Raw genomic sequence first — 13,536 nt, 5'->3', positions numbered from 1 at the left:
AGATTGAGATCCGGGCTCTTTCACTGGCCAACATTCCTGTCTTACAGGAAATCACGCACAGAACGAGCAATATGGCTGGTGGCATTGTCATGCTGGAGTGTCATGTCAGGATGAGCCTGCAGGAAGGATACCACATGAGAGAGGAGGATGTGTTCCCTGTAACGCACAGTGTTGAGATTGCCTGCAGTGACAACAAGTGCAGTCTGATGATGCTTTGACACACCGCCCCAGACCATGACGGACCCTCCATCTCCAAATCGATCCCGGTCCAGAGTATAGGCCTCGGTGTAATGTTCATTAATTTGACGATAAACGCAAATCCGACCATCACCCCTGGTGAGACAAAACTGTGAATCAGTGAAAAGCACTTTTTGCCAGTCCTGTCTGGTCCAGCGACGGTGGGTTTGTGCCCATAGGCGACACTGTTGCCAGTGATGTCTGGTGAGGACCTGCCTTACAACAGGCCTACAAGCCCTCAGTCCAGACTCTCTCAATCTTTGCGGACAGTCTGAGCACTGATGGAGGGATTGTGCTTTCCTGGTGTAACTCGTGCAGTTGTTGTTGCCATCCTGTACCTGTCCCGCAGGTGTGATGTTCGGATGTACCGATCCTGTGCAGGTGTTGTTACACGTAGTCTGCCACTGCGAGGATGATCAGCTGTCTGTCCTGTCTCCCTGTAGCTCTGTTTTAGGCGTCTCACAGTACAGACATTGCCATTTATTGCCCTGGCCACATCTGCAGTCCTCATGCCTCCTTGCAGCATGCCTAAGGCACATTCACACAGATGAGCAGGGAACCTGGGCATCTTCCTTTTGGTATTTTTCAGAGTCAGTAAAAAGGCCTCTTCAGTGTCCCAAGTTTATATAACTGTGACCTTAATTGCATACCGTCTGTAAGCTGTTAGTGTCTTAACAACCGCTCCACATATGCATGTTCATTAATTGTTTATGGTTCATTGAACAAGCATGGGAAACAGTATTTAAACCCTTAAATTATTCGGATTTTTACAAATTATCTTTGAAAGACAGGGTCCTGAAAAAGGTTAGCTACAGAGTTTAGCTACTGTTATTATGCATTTTGTTTTAACGGCAAAATATTTCTGTCTCTGTTTCTTCTGTATCTAAAATCCTATGGCAGTATGACCTCACCAGTTTGTTATCTAAAACCTGTCATTGATGAAAACACACGGCATTGGTCCAATGTCCCTTTTTTTGTATTCATACTGGACGCTGTAAAGATTCTTGCAACGCACGCGCAGTAGCTGCTCCTCAAAACAGCATCAGTGCCTGCTTCATTGAGGTTGTCCCTAGTTACCACAGCCAGAAATTCAGTGGCTCTATCGTAACAATTCATGAAAACCAAAATTCGCTTTTTGGTCTTAAAGTAAGGTTACGGTTCAGCATACGGTTATCAGTATGGTTAAGGTTAGGCTTACGTAAAAAAAAACAGATTTAAAGAAAATAAATTGTAGAAATAGGCGGGGTTTATCCATAATTATGACATTGTGGCTGTGGTAACTAATGACGACTGTTCATTGAGAAGGAGGATTCAAACTTCCGGTTCTGTCATGGGGATATTGTTGTGTGTCTGATAAAAGAAAGAAAAAATAACCCCATCAACATCGGAATTTGAGGATTAACTGGTTGAAAATAGCAAAGGAATCATTATTTATACGGATAATTCAAGTGGCCCATCGCGGCTCGCACCCGGCCGGCCATGGCGGCGCATAAACCCGTGGAATGGGTTCAGGCCGTAATTAGTAGATTCGACGAGCAGGTAAGAATAACACATCGTATCAGAAATTGTGCCTCTGCTTTTTCCTCAGTAACATCATAGAGGTCGTGGGTTTAGCGACAAGATAATTTAAAGAAAGCTGCACTGTCATGAGTGGTATGTTTTGAGCCGATCTAGAATTTATAGTTTTCCTGCAGAGCCGCATCATCACACAGGAGCAAGTGACAGCGACAGAGAGAGAGGGGACGAAATAACACATGTACCAATTCTGTCCCTAACATTTGAAATAGCATTTAAAATCCCTTTGAATGAAACCACGAGGATGTAGTCTCAATATATAAACAAAGGAATCGACAGAACACGCCTCTTACTGTCAAGAAGGAGGAACTAACGAAATGTTGAATTGGGCAGCGAGCTGCTAGCTTGCGTGGTTATTACTGTAATGCATTCAGCTTCTGCCAATAACACTGTGCTACCTATCTCGCCACTGCGAGCCTTGTCGCTAGCCAGCTTGTCAACTCGACGCAAGTGTCCAGTAATTAGTGTGTTTATGTCATTTCCATTAACTAGTAGCCTCACCTTGGACTACAAAGCACTGTTTCTTTATTGCCACTTAGCCACCACAGTAGCTAGCTGCTAACTATTACAAAACAAAAATATAAACGCAACAATTTCAAAGATTTGACTGAGTTTCAGTTCGTATAAGGATATCAGTCAATTGAGATAAATGTATTAGGCCCTAATCTATGGATTTCGCATGACAAAGCAGGGGTGCAGCCATGGGTGGGCCCACCTACTTGACAACCAGGCCCACCCACTGGGAAGCTAAGCCCAGCCAATCAGAATTAGCTTCTTCCTACAAAAGGGCTTTATTACAGACACAGATAATCATCAGCAACCCCCTCAGACAATCCCACAGGTGAGGAAGCCGGATGTGGATGTCCTGGGCTGGCGTGGTTACACATGGTCTGCGGTTGTGAAGCTGGATGGACATACTGCCAAATTCTCTAAAATGACATTGGAGGCAGTTTATGGCAGAGAAATGAACATTCAATTCTCTGGTAACAGCTCTGGTGGACATTCCTGCAGTCAGCATGTCAATTGCGAGCTTCCTCAGAATTTGAGACCTCAGTGGTGTTGTGTGACAATACAGCATATTTTAAAGTGGCCTTTTATTGTCCCCAGCACAAGGTGCACCTGTGTAATGATCATGCAGTTTAACCAGTTTCTTGATATGCCACACCTGCCAGGTGGATGGATTACCTCGGTATTGGAGGAGTGCGCACTAACAGAGATTTGAACATTTGTGGACAACATTTGAGAGAAATACGCTTTTTGTGTATGGAACATTTCTGTTTTTTTGTGTGTTTTTTTCCAGATCATGAAACATGGGACCAAAACTTCACATGTTACGTTTATATTTTTGTTCAGTGTAGCTAGTCATATACGGTGTTATTTGAGCTGCGTCCAGTTTGTTTACAGTTTGTGTGGATTTATCTATGCAGATTGACAATCATTTCCCATCCATTCATTGCATTGGAAAACATGGGGAAGAGAATATTTTATTGACCTGCTCTAATCCCCTCACTGATGTCATCCTTGTCGTACCTCAAAGCAGGGCTAGGGGCATTTCCATTGAAAAGGACCCATCATGAGCACCAGCATGTGAAGTTCGTTGGAGAATATCACATTGGGTGTCAAATGAAAGCTACGAGTTTGTATTTTTGGTATATGAAGGCATAGATACAATCAACCATTTCCCATAATTAGGCATTACTAAAGGCTTAGAAAATATTGACCAGAAAAACAGTCTTAAAAGGCATCAGAAATGCATCAAAACACAATGTTGACATAAAGACCCCTGCCAACCAATACAACACTTAAGCTTTATATAGCTTTGGAGAAATTGTTTACCTTCTGGAGGTTTAATAAATATTGCCCTGTGCCTTGTAATTCCATTACCAAAACCCCACATCTTTATGATATTTTCTAATGTCTCTCCCTTATAAGGAGGGAGGACAATGAAAGTCCACAGAAGTAACAAGTAATGGTAGACCAACCAATTAGTTATAGTGATTTTTAATGATATCAATTTTGTTTATGAATTAAGTTATTAGAAATTATTAGAATTACTGCAACTGAATTGGCTACAATGCGAAATCATAAGTCTCAACCCACACCTGCTACTGTCCTCCCTTCCACTGCCATACTGTTATGTTGAGCTCATAACTGTTTTCTTTGTCTTTCTGTTGGTCAAACATCGAGTGTTAAGAGTGTTCAAACAGTTTGGATGACACCTCCCTTTGTCTGTCTCTCTCCAGTTAATGTCACCTCTCCCAGCTGTTACCGACACCTACACCATGAGCCCCCTGTCTTTTCATTTTCTGTAACCAGCATCCTCACCCACTGACACCTACACCATGAGCCCCCTGTCTTTTCATTTTCTGTAACCAGCATCCTCACCGACTGAGAACCCACTGACACCTACACCATGAGCCCCCTGTCTTTTCATTTTCTGTAACCATCCACCTACACCATGAGCCCCCTGTCTTTTCATTTTCTGTAACCATCCTCACCCACTGACACCTACACCATGAGCCCCCTGTCTTTTCATTTTCTGTAACCATTTTCTGTATTTTCTGTACCAGCATCCTCACCCCCTGACTGAGCAACCGACTGAGAACCCACTGACACCTACACCATGAGCCCCCTGTCTTTTCATTTTCTGTAACCAGCATCCTCACCGACTCACCTCACCATGAGCCCCCTGTCTTTTCATTTTCTGAACCAGCATCCTCACCGACAGAACCCACTGACACCTGAGCCCCCTGTCTTTTCATTTTCTGTAACCAGCATCCTCACCGACTGAGAACCCACTGACACCTACACCATGAGCCCCCTGTCTTTTCATTTTCTGTAACCAGCATCCTCACCGACTGAGAACCCACTGACACCTACACCATGAGCCCCCTGTCTTTTCATTTTCTGTAACCAGCATCCTCACCCACTGACACCTACACCATGAGCCACCTGTCTTTTCATTTTCTGTAACCAGCATCCTCACCCACTGACACCTACACCATGAGCCACCTGTCTTTTCATTTTCTGTAACCAGCATCCTCACCCACTGACACCTACACCATGAGCCCCCTGTCTTTTCATTTTCTGTAACCAGCATCCTTACCCACTGACACCTACACCATGAGCCCCCTGTCTTTTCATTTTCTGTAACCAGCATCCTCACCCACTGAGAACCCTCTGACACTGGACGTCCAGCGACGTTGTAAAGTAGCTTGGTCAGTCCACCCTGGCCTTGATATTGAAGGGATGATGACATCATCCAATGACATCAGCAACCAATTAGTAAACAATGCCTACTCATAATTGTTTAAAATCACACAATGCTCACCGATATCATTGGAAACACTTATCTTCCTCCATCGTTTTACTACGAAACATAGAAACACACCATTTTCACATGTGTTGAGGTGGTGCTGGAGATGATGAACATGAAGTAGACATTTTGTTTATATTCCTTTAACGTTCACAGACCATAATGGACGTCACCAAATCTGAACCCATCTTCCACAAGTTTGGATAGCACATTACAGTAAAGAAAAGTGTATTACAGTATATTGTGCTAAACTATACTCTACTTTACTGAACTGAACTCTACTGCACCGGTACCGGGTCCACTGCACCGTTACTTGTCCACTTAATGTGGACTAGTTCAATAACCAAAACAGATGTATTGCCAAACTCAAGGTGCCATCTCATAGCTTGACACCCCATTCTTTCTGCAGACACCTTTTGAATCTTAATTCGGAGTAGACATTTAAGAATTTTTGGTAAACGTGGTCGCATAAAAACCTGAGGGAGATTTTACCACAATTCCATTACCAAAATTTGCATCTGCACAGATCTTCCACTTTAATGAGTTTTTGTACATTTTTCAGTTTAAACTGTTCAAAGTAGTCCTTTTGCATAGATTTGTATGTTTTGTTAAACTTTGAAATAAATGTTTTTTGTTTGGCATACATTTTAAAGTGAAAATGCAGAGTCAAATGTAATTCTGTTACCTTGGAATTGCCCCTAGCCTACCTGATGCAGTATCAGTATGGGCTATGGTTGTACTGTAGTAGGCTTACTTATATGCAAAGCAGTGATGTCATTGTGTCACCCTTGCATGTGTTTCTTTTTTCATACAATTGATGTAATCAAATTTACAGGCCCAGTCTGTATGATTATGATCGGTAACGTTTGTAGTATGTTGCAGTATAGGCCTAGATGATCAACCTATGGAATGGGAAATGCCATGTTTTTTTATATGTAAAAATAAATAAAGGCTAATGAATCCTATCAAATGAATACACTTTTGGGTCTGTTCATTGTTGCAAGAGGAAAGATGACTTGTGGGCATATTGCCATACACTGTTAACATGATTGGTTTACATGTGTATTTTCTATCAAATATCTCTTAAGTGTTAAGCAAGCCCATTTAAAAAAATAAAATAAAAAATGTTTTCCCCAATAGCTCAGTGGAGATTAGTAATTGTGGATGTTTAGACTACTGTGGCTTGTTTTGGGTAGGTGGTTAGACCAGGACTCACCAACCCTATTCCTAGACAGCTACTCTCATGTCGGTTTTCACTCCAACCTCAGCTTATCAACCAGCTAATTATTAGAATCAGGTGCACAAGATTAGGGTTGGAGTGAAAACCTACAGGAAAGTAGCTCTCCAGGAACCGGGTTGGAGAGCCCTGGGTTAGGCCTTACTTACATTTTACATTTGAGTAATTTAGCAAAAGGTTTCCCAAACTCGGTCCTGTTAGTTTCCCTGGGTGCAAATAGTATCCCTGTGGAAAGCTTTTGACACCTTGTAGATGGGTGGGAGTGTGGTCTCAGTGATGTACTGGGCTGTATTCACCACCACCGAGAAGGCCTTGCGGTTGTGGACGGAGCAATTCCCGTACCAGGCTGTGATGCAACCGGTCTCTCGATGGTGCAGCAGTAGTATTTGGAGAGGGGGGCGGGGCGGGACCCGGTTCATCTTATCAGTTCCATCTAAGGTGTTGGTAACCACATCAGGGACGTATTCATATAGTAAATAACATTTGGAGGCTAGACTGTACGCAACAGGCCAGATGTCTAGGTTACTGAGACTATCACAACACTTAGTTTCTGTGATCCGCTATTATAGTTTTGAAAGTTTTAGTGGTAGCATAGTGATTAATAGTCAAATGTCCCGGCTCCCCAGTAAACTTTCTCCATCTTCAAAGGTCCAGACTATTCCAGGCAGATAGGCCTGCCTGTCCCTTGTAGCAGAGATTGGTCCTTCTGTAGCACAGTTGGTAGAACATGGCGCTTGTAATGCCAGGGTAGTGGGTTCGATTCCCGGGACCACCCATACGTAGAATGTATGCACACATGACTGTAAGTCGCTTTGGATAAAAGTGTCTGCTAAATGGCATTTATTTATTTATATATTTAGATTCAGTTGAAGTTGTGCCCCCTTATTCCGTTAGCTAACTGTTCTGGCTTGGCAGGCCAAGTGGCTGGGTGTGGCTCATTGCACTTTGATGAAGTTTTCATGGAGATTAGGCCTAATTTAAATCCACTTTTGACTGTTAAGCCTATTGATAGTGCCACTGAAACTTACTCATTAAAAAGGATTGTGTATTTTGGGTTCTGGTGGGATTGGGACTGCTTTTAGTCAGAATCAGCTTTGAGATTAGCAGCTCAACCTCTGATATTATAGGTTCGGCTATATCACCTTTCTTCGAGCTTGACCCATTGAGGTCAAAGCAGAGCATTAGAGATTATTACCCTACAAATAATCTAACCCTCACTAGAGTTCATTCAGACTATCCTTTTCAAAATCCAATGAAAAGTGGGCTGCTTCCGCTGTGCCACATCCAAGGATATTGTAGTGTGTTTTTGAATAGGAATTGAATAGGATTCCATTTATTTCCCCCATTTGTGTAAACAACATTAAACCCTATCATTTATTCTAATAGTGTCTTAAACTAGTGCTTGAATTTATTGTGCTTGAGCTTGTGAAACCTTTGACCTTTTCATTGATAATGTGACGTTGATCCCTGATGCTGCTTACAAGCCCTGAGAGAGAAGCTCAGCCACGTGAAGAAGAGCCATGCTTCTTTTAGATGGAATCTTGGATGTTCGCTCATAAATATCTCCACGATTCACAACAATCCCGACCTCCATTTTTTTTCTGTGCTCGCCTAAATGTTGTTTTTATGTTGGCACTCAGCAAAAACTGAATTACTTCGGCGTTTGTGTGTCTTCTGGCGGTAGGTCAACAAGAAAAGTGTACTCCTCTCTCCCCTCTTTATGTGCAGTGCCCTGTTGGCTAGTGCCAAAGCACTCCTAAGGAAAGGGATTGACCTTAGAGGAATTGAAGACCGTGCCAGTGAAACAAAGTGGCCCTGTGTCTGTTTGCCTGGTCTGAATATGGATGTCAACCAGTGTATCTGCATGTGGGTTTCTCTGTGTGTGTTTGCAGGGAAGATGCTCAAGTATCAGGACTCTCATTTCCGTCCCCTCACACATACGCATGTCTCTAATCCAGGAGAGGAGCAGCCCCTCCCTGGCCTGTGCTGGTGGTCAGGGTGTTAGGTCATCCTCCTGCTGTAGGGGGAGGAACCTCTTCAGGACCTGTTGGATGGTTGGGACTGAGAGTGTGTCAACCTCAAAGATCGCCAAACCTTTATTTGTTTAGCTTATAAGAAGCCATAGGCTATACAAAACTGTCAAGTTGGACTTCCTCTGCACTTTGCAGACTAAGTAAATGAGTTTGTATTAGTTGTCCTGCTTGTAAACTTGTTTGTGTGTCTGGTCGTGCATGCGCACGTGCGTACAACTGTAGCCCAAAAGGTAGAGACTGAGCGTAATGCATGGAGTATAGTCCATAGCGTGTGTCTGTGAGCCCAGCTCAGCACATCCACCCCTTGTGTGTGTAGGACTATATGCTCAGGGAGGGGCCACCCTCCAGGCTTCCCCAGTGCTCTACACTCCTCTCTATCCAATAAGTCTCTTCTGCTGTCCGGGAGGGGAGCGTCTTGTCCTGCTAGCTCTACAATAGCCCATGCCTCTGTACTGCTGTCCCTCACCAAATGGGAAAATTCTTCCAAGAAGTGGGAGAGTCGGGTTGCTTTGAGTGTTTGTGGTTTTTAATGGTGTTTGGGTGTCACATGGAGCTATGATTTGCTGTTATTAGGCTAGATGGAGTGGAGCCTAGGCAAGGCTTGGTCAGCCTGGGGCCTTAGACCAGCTGATGCACTGTCATCCTGTCTGAGCTGGAGGCAGAGAAGAGCCCAGCCAGCCAGGCTCTCTCAGACACATCCACTGAATGTAGTGTAGCCTACTATACAGTATATCCCCTGCTCAGGATGCAGAGGAGGCTTCACTAGAGACAGACATGTTGGTCTCTAGAGAAAGAGACTGAGATCACTGCTCAAGGAGCGCTGCTAACCAAATGTATTGTTATTCAGTCATGCAGACCTAGAATAGGCTATCTCCTTGAAAACATAGTGATGGACTTATTGACAGGGAATGTATACAGAAGACTATTCCTGTACTCAATGCTCTTGACAGTACGTTAGAGTTATTTGTATTGGACACGAAGCAAAGTTACCAACTTAGATTCATGTAACATCACCAACAGCCTTACTCTGTCCCTTTTTCCCCTCTATAGCTTCCAGTCAAAGTGGGCCAACAGAACACTCACACCAAAGTCAGCACAGAGCACAACAAGGACTGTCTGATACACATCTCCAAGTACAAGTTCTCACTGGTCATCAGTGGCCTCACGAACATCCTGAAGAATGTGAACAACATGGTGAGTGTGTGTGTGTGCTGTATGTGCAAACAATGTCAGTTGAAGCCTATGGAGCCAGGTACAGTGTTGGAGATGTCTCAACCATGTCTCTCTCTCCCCTAGCGAATATTTGGGGAGGCTGCGGAGAAGAACCTGTATCTCTCTCAGCTCATCATCCTGGACACACTGGAGAAGTGCCTTGCTGGGGTGAGGATCATTCCCCATCAAAAACGGAAATGATGGATGCATGTGGCTTTTATATCTCTGACTCTCTTCCTCGCTCACTCTCCTTCGTTCTCCTTTCCTCCCTCTGTTTTTTCCCTGGTTTGTTTCCTTTTCTCCCTGCAAGCTCTCCTAATGCAGCGTTCTGGTTTTTATCAGCAGATCTCCATTAGATATCAGCATAACACAATAGGATGTGGTGGGATGTCTGTGGTCAAGATGTTTTGTCTCCGTGGGGACAGTGGCCTTTGCTCTGGACTGGATCTGAGCCCTTTCCCCTCCCCACACATGAACTGTGTGTTTGAGTCCTGTCTCTTTCTTTCAGTCTTGGGGAACTCTGTTAGTAGCCAGTAGTCCCCTGGCTCCCTTCTCTCCACTCCTTAGTAAAGATGTGCTCACTGAAGATTGATTTTCCAGGTGCTTGCTCATCTTGACTTTGCATTCTGAGCCTCCGATGGGATTGCCCCGAGTTTCCGGACATTTGTATTCATTTGTTTTACTACGAGCTTGTGGATGAAGGACAGCTGTTAGGTTCTTCAAGTCATCCTTTTTCTTGACATCTGAATATTTTTTTCGAACTATTTTTGCCTCGTTGATGTCCTCTTTCAGTAGCCCATGTCCCTGCAAGTTCATTTAAAATTGACATATTACACCCGTACTAGTAATCAGAAAATCCTTCTCTTTTCAATTAAATATTTCACTTAATGATCCACCACTGTCCCCAAGTAGAGCCCTCTCTTTCCCAACTCCCCCAACAGTGTGCTGGTGTAATGACAGGTCCCAGGCCTGCAGTAGAGCGCTCTCTGTCCCCAGTCCCTCCACAGTGTACAGGAGTAATGACAGGTCCCAGGCCTGCAGTGCAGCAGGTCCAAATCCAGCAGGTAGAATCATTAGTCTGGACAGCTCTGTCCAGAGCCATTATCTCAGCTAGATTTACAGCATTGTTTCAAGGCTATGAGAGACATCAGAATGCACTGTATCTAAAATATGTGATGTGAAGTTGTAGCCTACAGATTGTGATATCTTCCCTATTGGTAAGGATGTTTTAGACCAAGTATGTTTTATATCTTGATCAATGAGAGGGAATGTGTGTCTTCAGGGATGCACGCCTTGTGACGGGAGCCTGACTGTCCGTTCTCTCTGTGTGGCAGGGTTTTATTCTGGCCTATTCTCTCCTCTGTGGGCTAATCGGGCAGTGAGGACATTGAAAGGTTTTTCTCATGTTTTGACCTCTAACCTTTCCTCTAATCCCTCCCTTCCTGGTCTCTCCTTCCTTCCCTCCATCCCTCAGCAACCGAAGGACTGCATGCGTCTGGATGAGACTATGCTGGTGAAACAGCTGCTGCCAGAGATCTGTCATTTCATCCACACGTACCGCGAGGGCCACCAGCATGCCGCCGAGCTACGTAGCTCCGCCTCCGGGGTCCTCTTCTCCCTCAGCTGCAACAACTTCAATGCCGTGTTCAGCCGCATCTCCACCAGGTGACATTGATCATAAACACCCAGAACTCTAACCCTCAGCCCAAGCTGCTCTGAGAAGCGACAGGCCACAGTAGTAGACCTCAGGCTGTACGTAGAGGAAGGGTTAGCTTTAAGTGTACACCAGTTCAGGCCTGTGGTCTTCAGTGATAGCAAGGAGGAAAAAAGAAGCTGGAGCTATCATCTACCCCCGATAGATAGAGAAATAAATAGAGGGAGAAAGGGAGTCTGTCAGCAGCCTTCATAAAGAGTCTCTTTGTCTGTGTCTTGTGGAGTAATGTTCCACTGTGAAACCAACCCCCAGAAGGACCTGGACCTGCACAAGACATGGAGGCATACGTGTGTGTGTGTGTGTGTGTGTGTGTGTGTGTGTGTGTGTGCGTGTGTGTGTGTGTGTGTGCGCGTACCTGTGTGTGTCAGAGCTGAGTGGTTTGGAGTGGGAGAAAACATCTGTAAATATTAACCACTCAGGTATATTAATTATTTGTTGAAGCTCAGAAAGCACATATTTTGTCTTCCTTCTCCTTGCACTGGTGTCCTAGTTGGTTCTGAGGCAGAAGAGAAGAGTGCTGCTCCACTCGCCTGTCAGTTGCAGTCTGCACTTGTTAACCGAGCTGTGTTGTGGTTTTATTGGTCCATGACTGGCAGGCCCAGACTGATGAAGTGGCCGGTTATTAAATCATGAGGACTGAGGAGTTGGTTATGTTATGTGATGTTAAAACAGGGAGAGAGAGTTGACCTCAGCCACTCCCCAGTGTCGCCTCTCGCTCTCTCTTTTTGTCCTCAGCTTTTACCTTGAAAGCATTGCCCATTCATACAGACTAGCGTATTTGATGTCCTGTTATTACCGGTAGTCAAATGAGACCTAGACTTACCATTTGATTACTGTATCTATTATGATGCTCTACTGCTACTTCTCTACAATTTTGTAATGATGATGTGATTATATTGAATATGAATATTCGAGGAGATAAAAATGACCATCTTTATTAAATATCCATCTTTGCGACGTTTCCCCTCAGGTTGCAGGAGCTCACTTTGTGTTCGGAGGACACAGTGGATGTCCATGACATCGAGCTCATCCAGTACATTAATGTGGACTGTGCCAAGCTAAAGAAACTGCTACAAGGTATTTGCATATTCTTATCAGTCTCATTGCTTTATTTTGACCTACAGCCGTCCCATTTGAAGTTATCCGTTTGATAGAGCCAAAGATGTTCTGTTTCTTTTGAGTTGTGCACCGTTGTTGATGTTCAGTGTGGACTCACTATTGGTTGTCATCTCCTGCAGAGACGGTGTTTAAATTCAAAGCCCTCAAGAAGCCTGCCCAGCTAAGTGTCATCAACAGCTTAGAGAAGGTGAGTATCTCTCTCTCTCTGTCTGCCTCTCTGTCTGCCACTCTGCCTCTCTCTCTGTTTCTCTCTCACGCATCTATCTACAGACTCACTTTCTCCACCTAGTGGTCTCTTGTCCTCATCTCCTGTTGCCCTGCTCCTCCTGCTCTAGTGCAGTGTCTGTTGACTTTCTGTTGCCCTGCTCCTCCTGCAGTAGTGCAGTGTCTGTTGACTTTCTGTTGCCCTGCTCCTCCTGCTCTAGTGCAGTGTCTGTTGACTTTCTGTGGAGCTGCTCCTCCTGCTCTAGTGCAGTGTCTGTTGACTTTCTGTTGCCCTGCTCCTCCTGCTCTAGTGCAGTGTCTGTTGACTTTCTGTGGAGCTGCTCCTCCTGCTCTAGTGCAGTGTCTGTTGACTTTCTGTGGAGCTGCTCCTCCTGCTCTAGTGCAGTGTCTGACTTTCTGTTGCCCTGCTCCTCCTGCTCTAGTGCAGTGTCTGTTGACTTTCTGTGGAGCCACTCCTCCTGCTCTAGTGCAGTGTCTGACTTTCTGTGGAGCTGCTCTAGTGCAGTGTCTGACTTTCTGTGGAGCTGCTCTAGTGCAGTGTCTGTTGACTTTCTGTGGAGCTGCTCCTCCTGCTCTAGTGCAGTGTCTGTTGACTTTCTGTGGAGCTGCTCCTCCTGCTCTAGTGCAGTGTCTGACTTTCTGTTGCCCTGCTCCTCCTGCTCTAGTGCAGTGTCTGTTGACTTTCTGTGGAGCCACTCCTCCTGCTCTAGTGCAGTGTCTGTTGACTTTCTGTTGCCCCGCTCCTCCTGCTCTAGTGCAGTGTCTGACTTTCTGTGGAGCTGCTCTAGTGCAGTGTCTGTTGACTTTCTGTGGAGCTGCTCCTCCTGCTCTAGTGCAGTGTCTGTTGACTTTCTGTGGAGCTGCTCCT

The 13,536-nt window shown here is 44.8% G+C and overlaps 1 protein-coding gene across 1 annotated transcript in view; it reads left to right on the top strand.

Moving 5' to 3' along the window:
* Window positions 1-1,519: 1,519 nt before the first annotated feature.
* LOC118391349 (neurofibromin-like) overlaps window positions 1,520-13,536 on the top strand; it is a 70,561-nt gene continuing 58,544 nt past the window's right edge. The window contains exons 1-6 of the mRNA XM_035782670.2: window positions 1,520-1,776; window positions 9,449-9,592; window positions 9,695-9,778; window positions 11,085-11,275; window positions 12,295-12,401; window positions 12,563-12,630. Of these exons, the coding sequence (XP_035638563.1) occupies window positions 1,717-1,776; window positions 9,449-9,592; window positions 9,695-9,778; window positions 11,085-11,275; window positions 12,295-12,401; window positions 12,563-12,630 (654 nt within the window). The 5' untranslated portion in view covers window positions 1,520-1,716. The remainder of the gene's footprint in view (window positions 1,777-9,448; window positions 9,593-9,694; window positions 9,779-11,084; window positions 11,276-12,294; window positions 12,402-12,562; window positions 12,631-13,536) is intronic.

The sequence above is a fragment of the Oncorhynchus keta genome, unplaced genomic scaffold (genome assembly GCF_023373465.1).
Source record: "Oncorhynchus keta strain PuntledgeMale-10-30-2019 unplaced genomic scaffold, Oket_V2 Un_contig_6244_pilon_pilon, whole genome shotgun sequence".
NCBI classification, from domain to species: Eukaryota; Metazoa; Chordata; class Actinopteri; order Salmoniformes; family Salmonidae; genus Oncorhynchus; species Oncorhynchus keta.
Note: the sequence above shows the minus strand (reverse complement) of the source record. Positions and strands in the feature narration are given on the sequence as shown.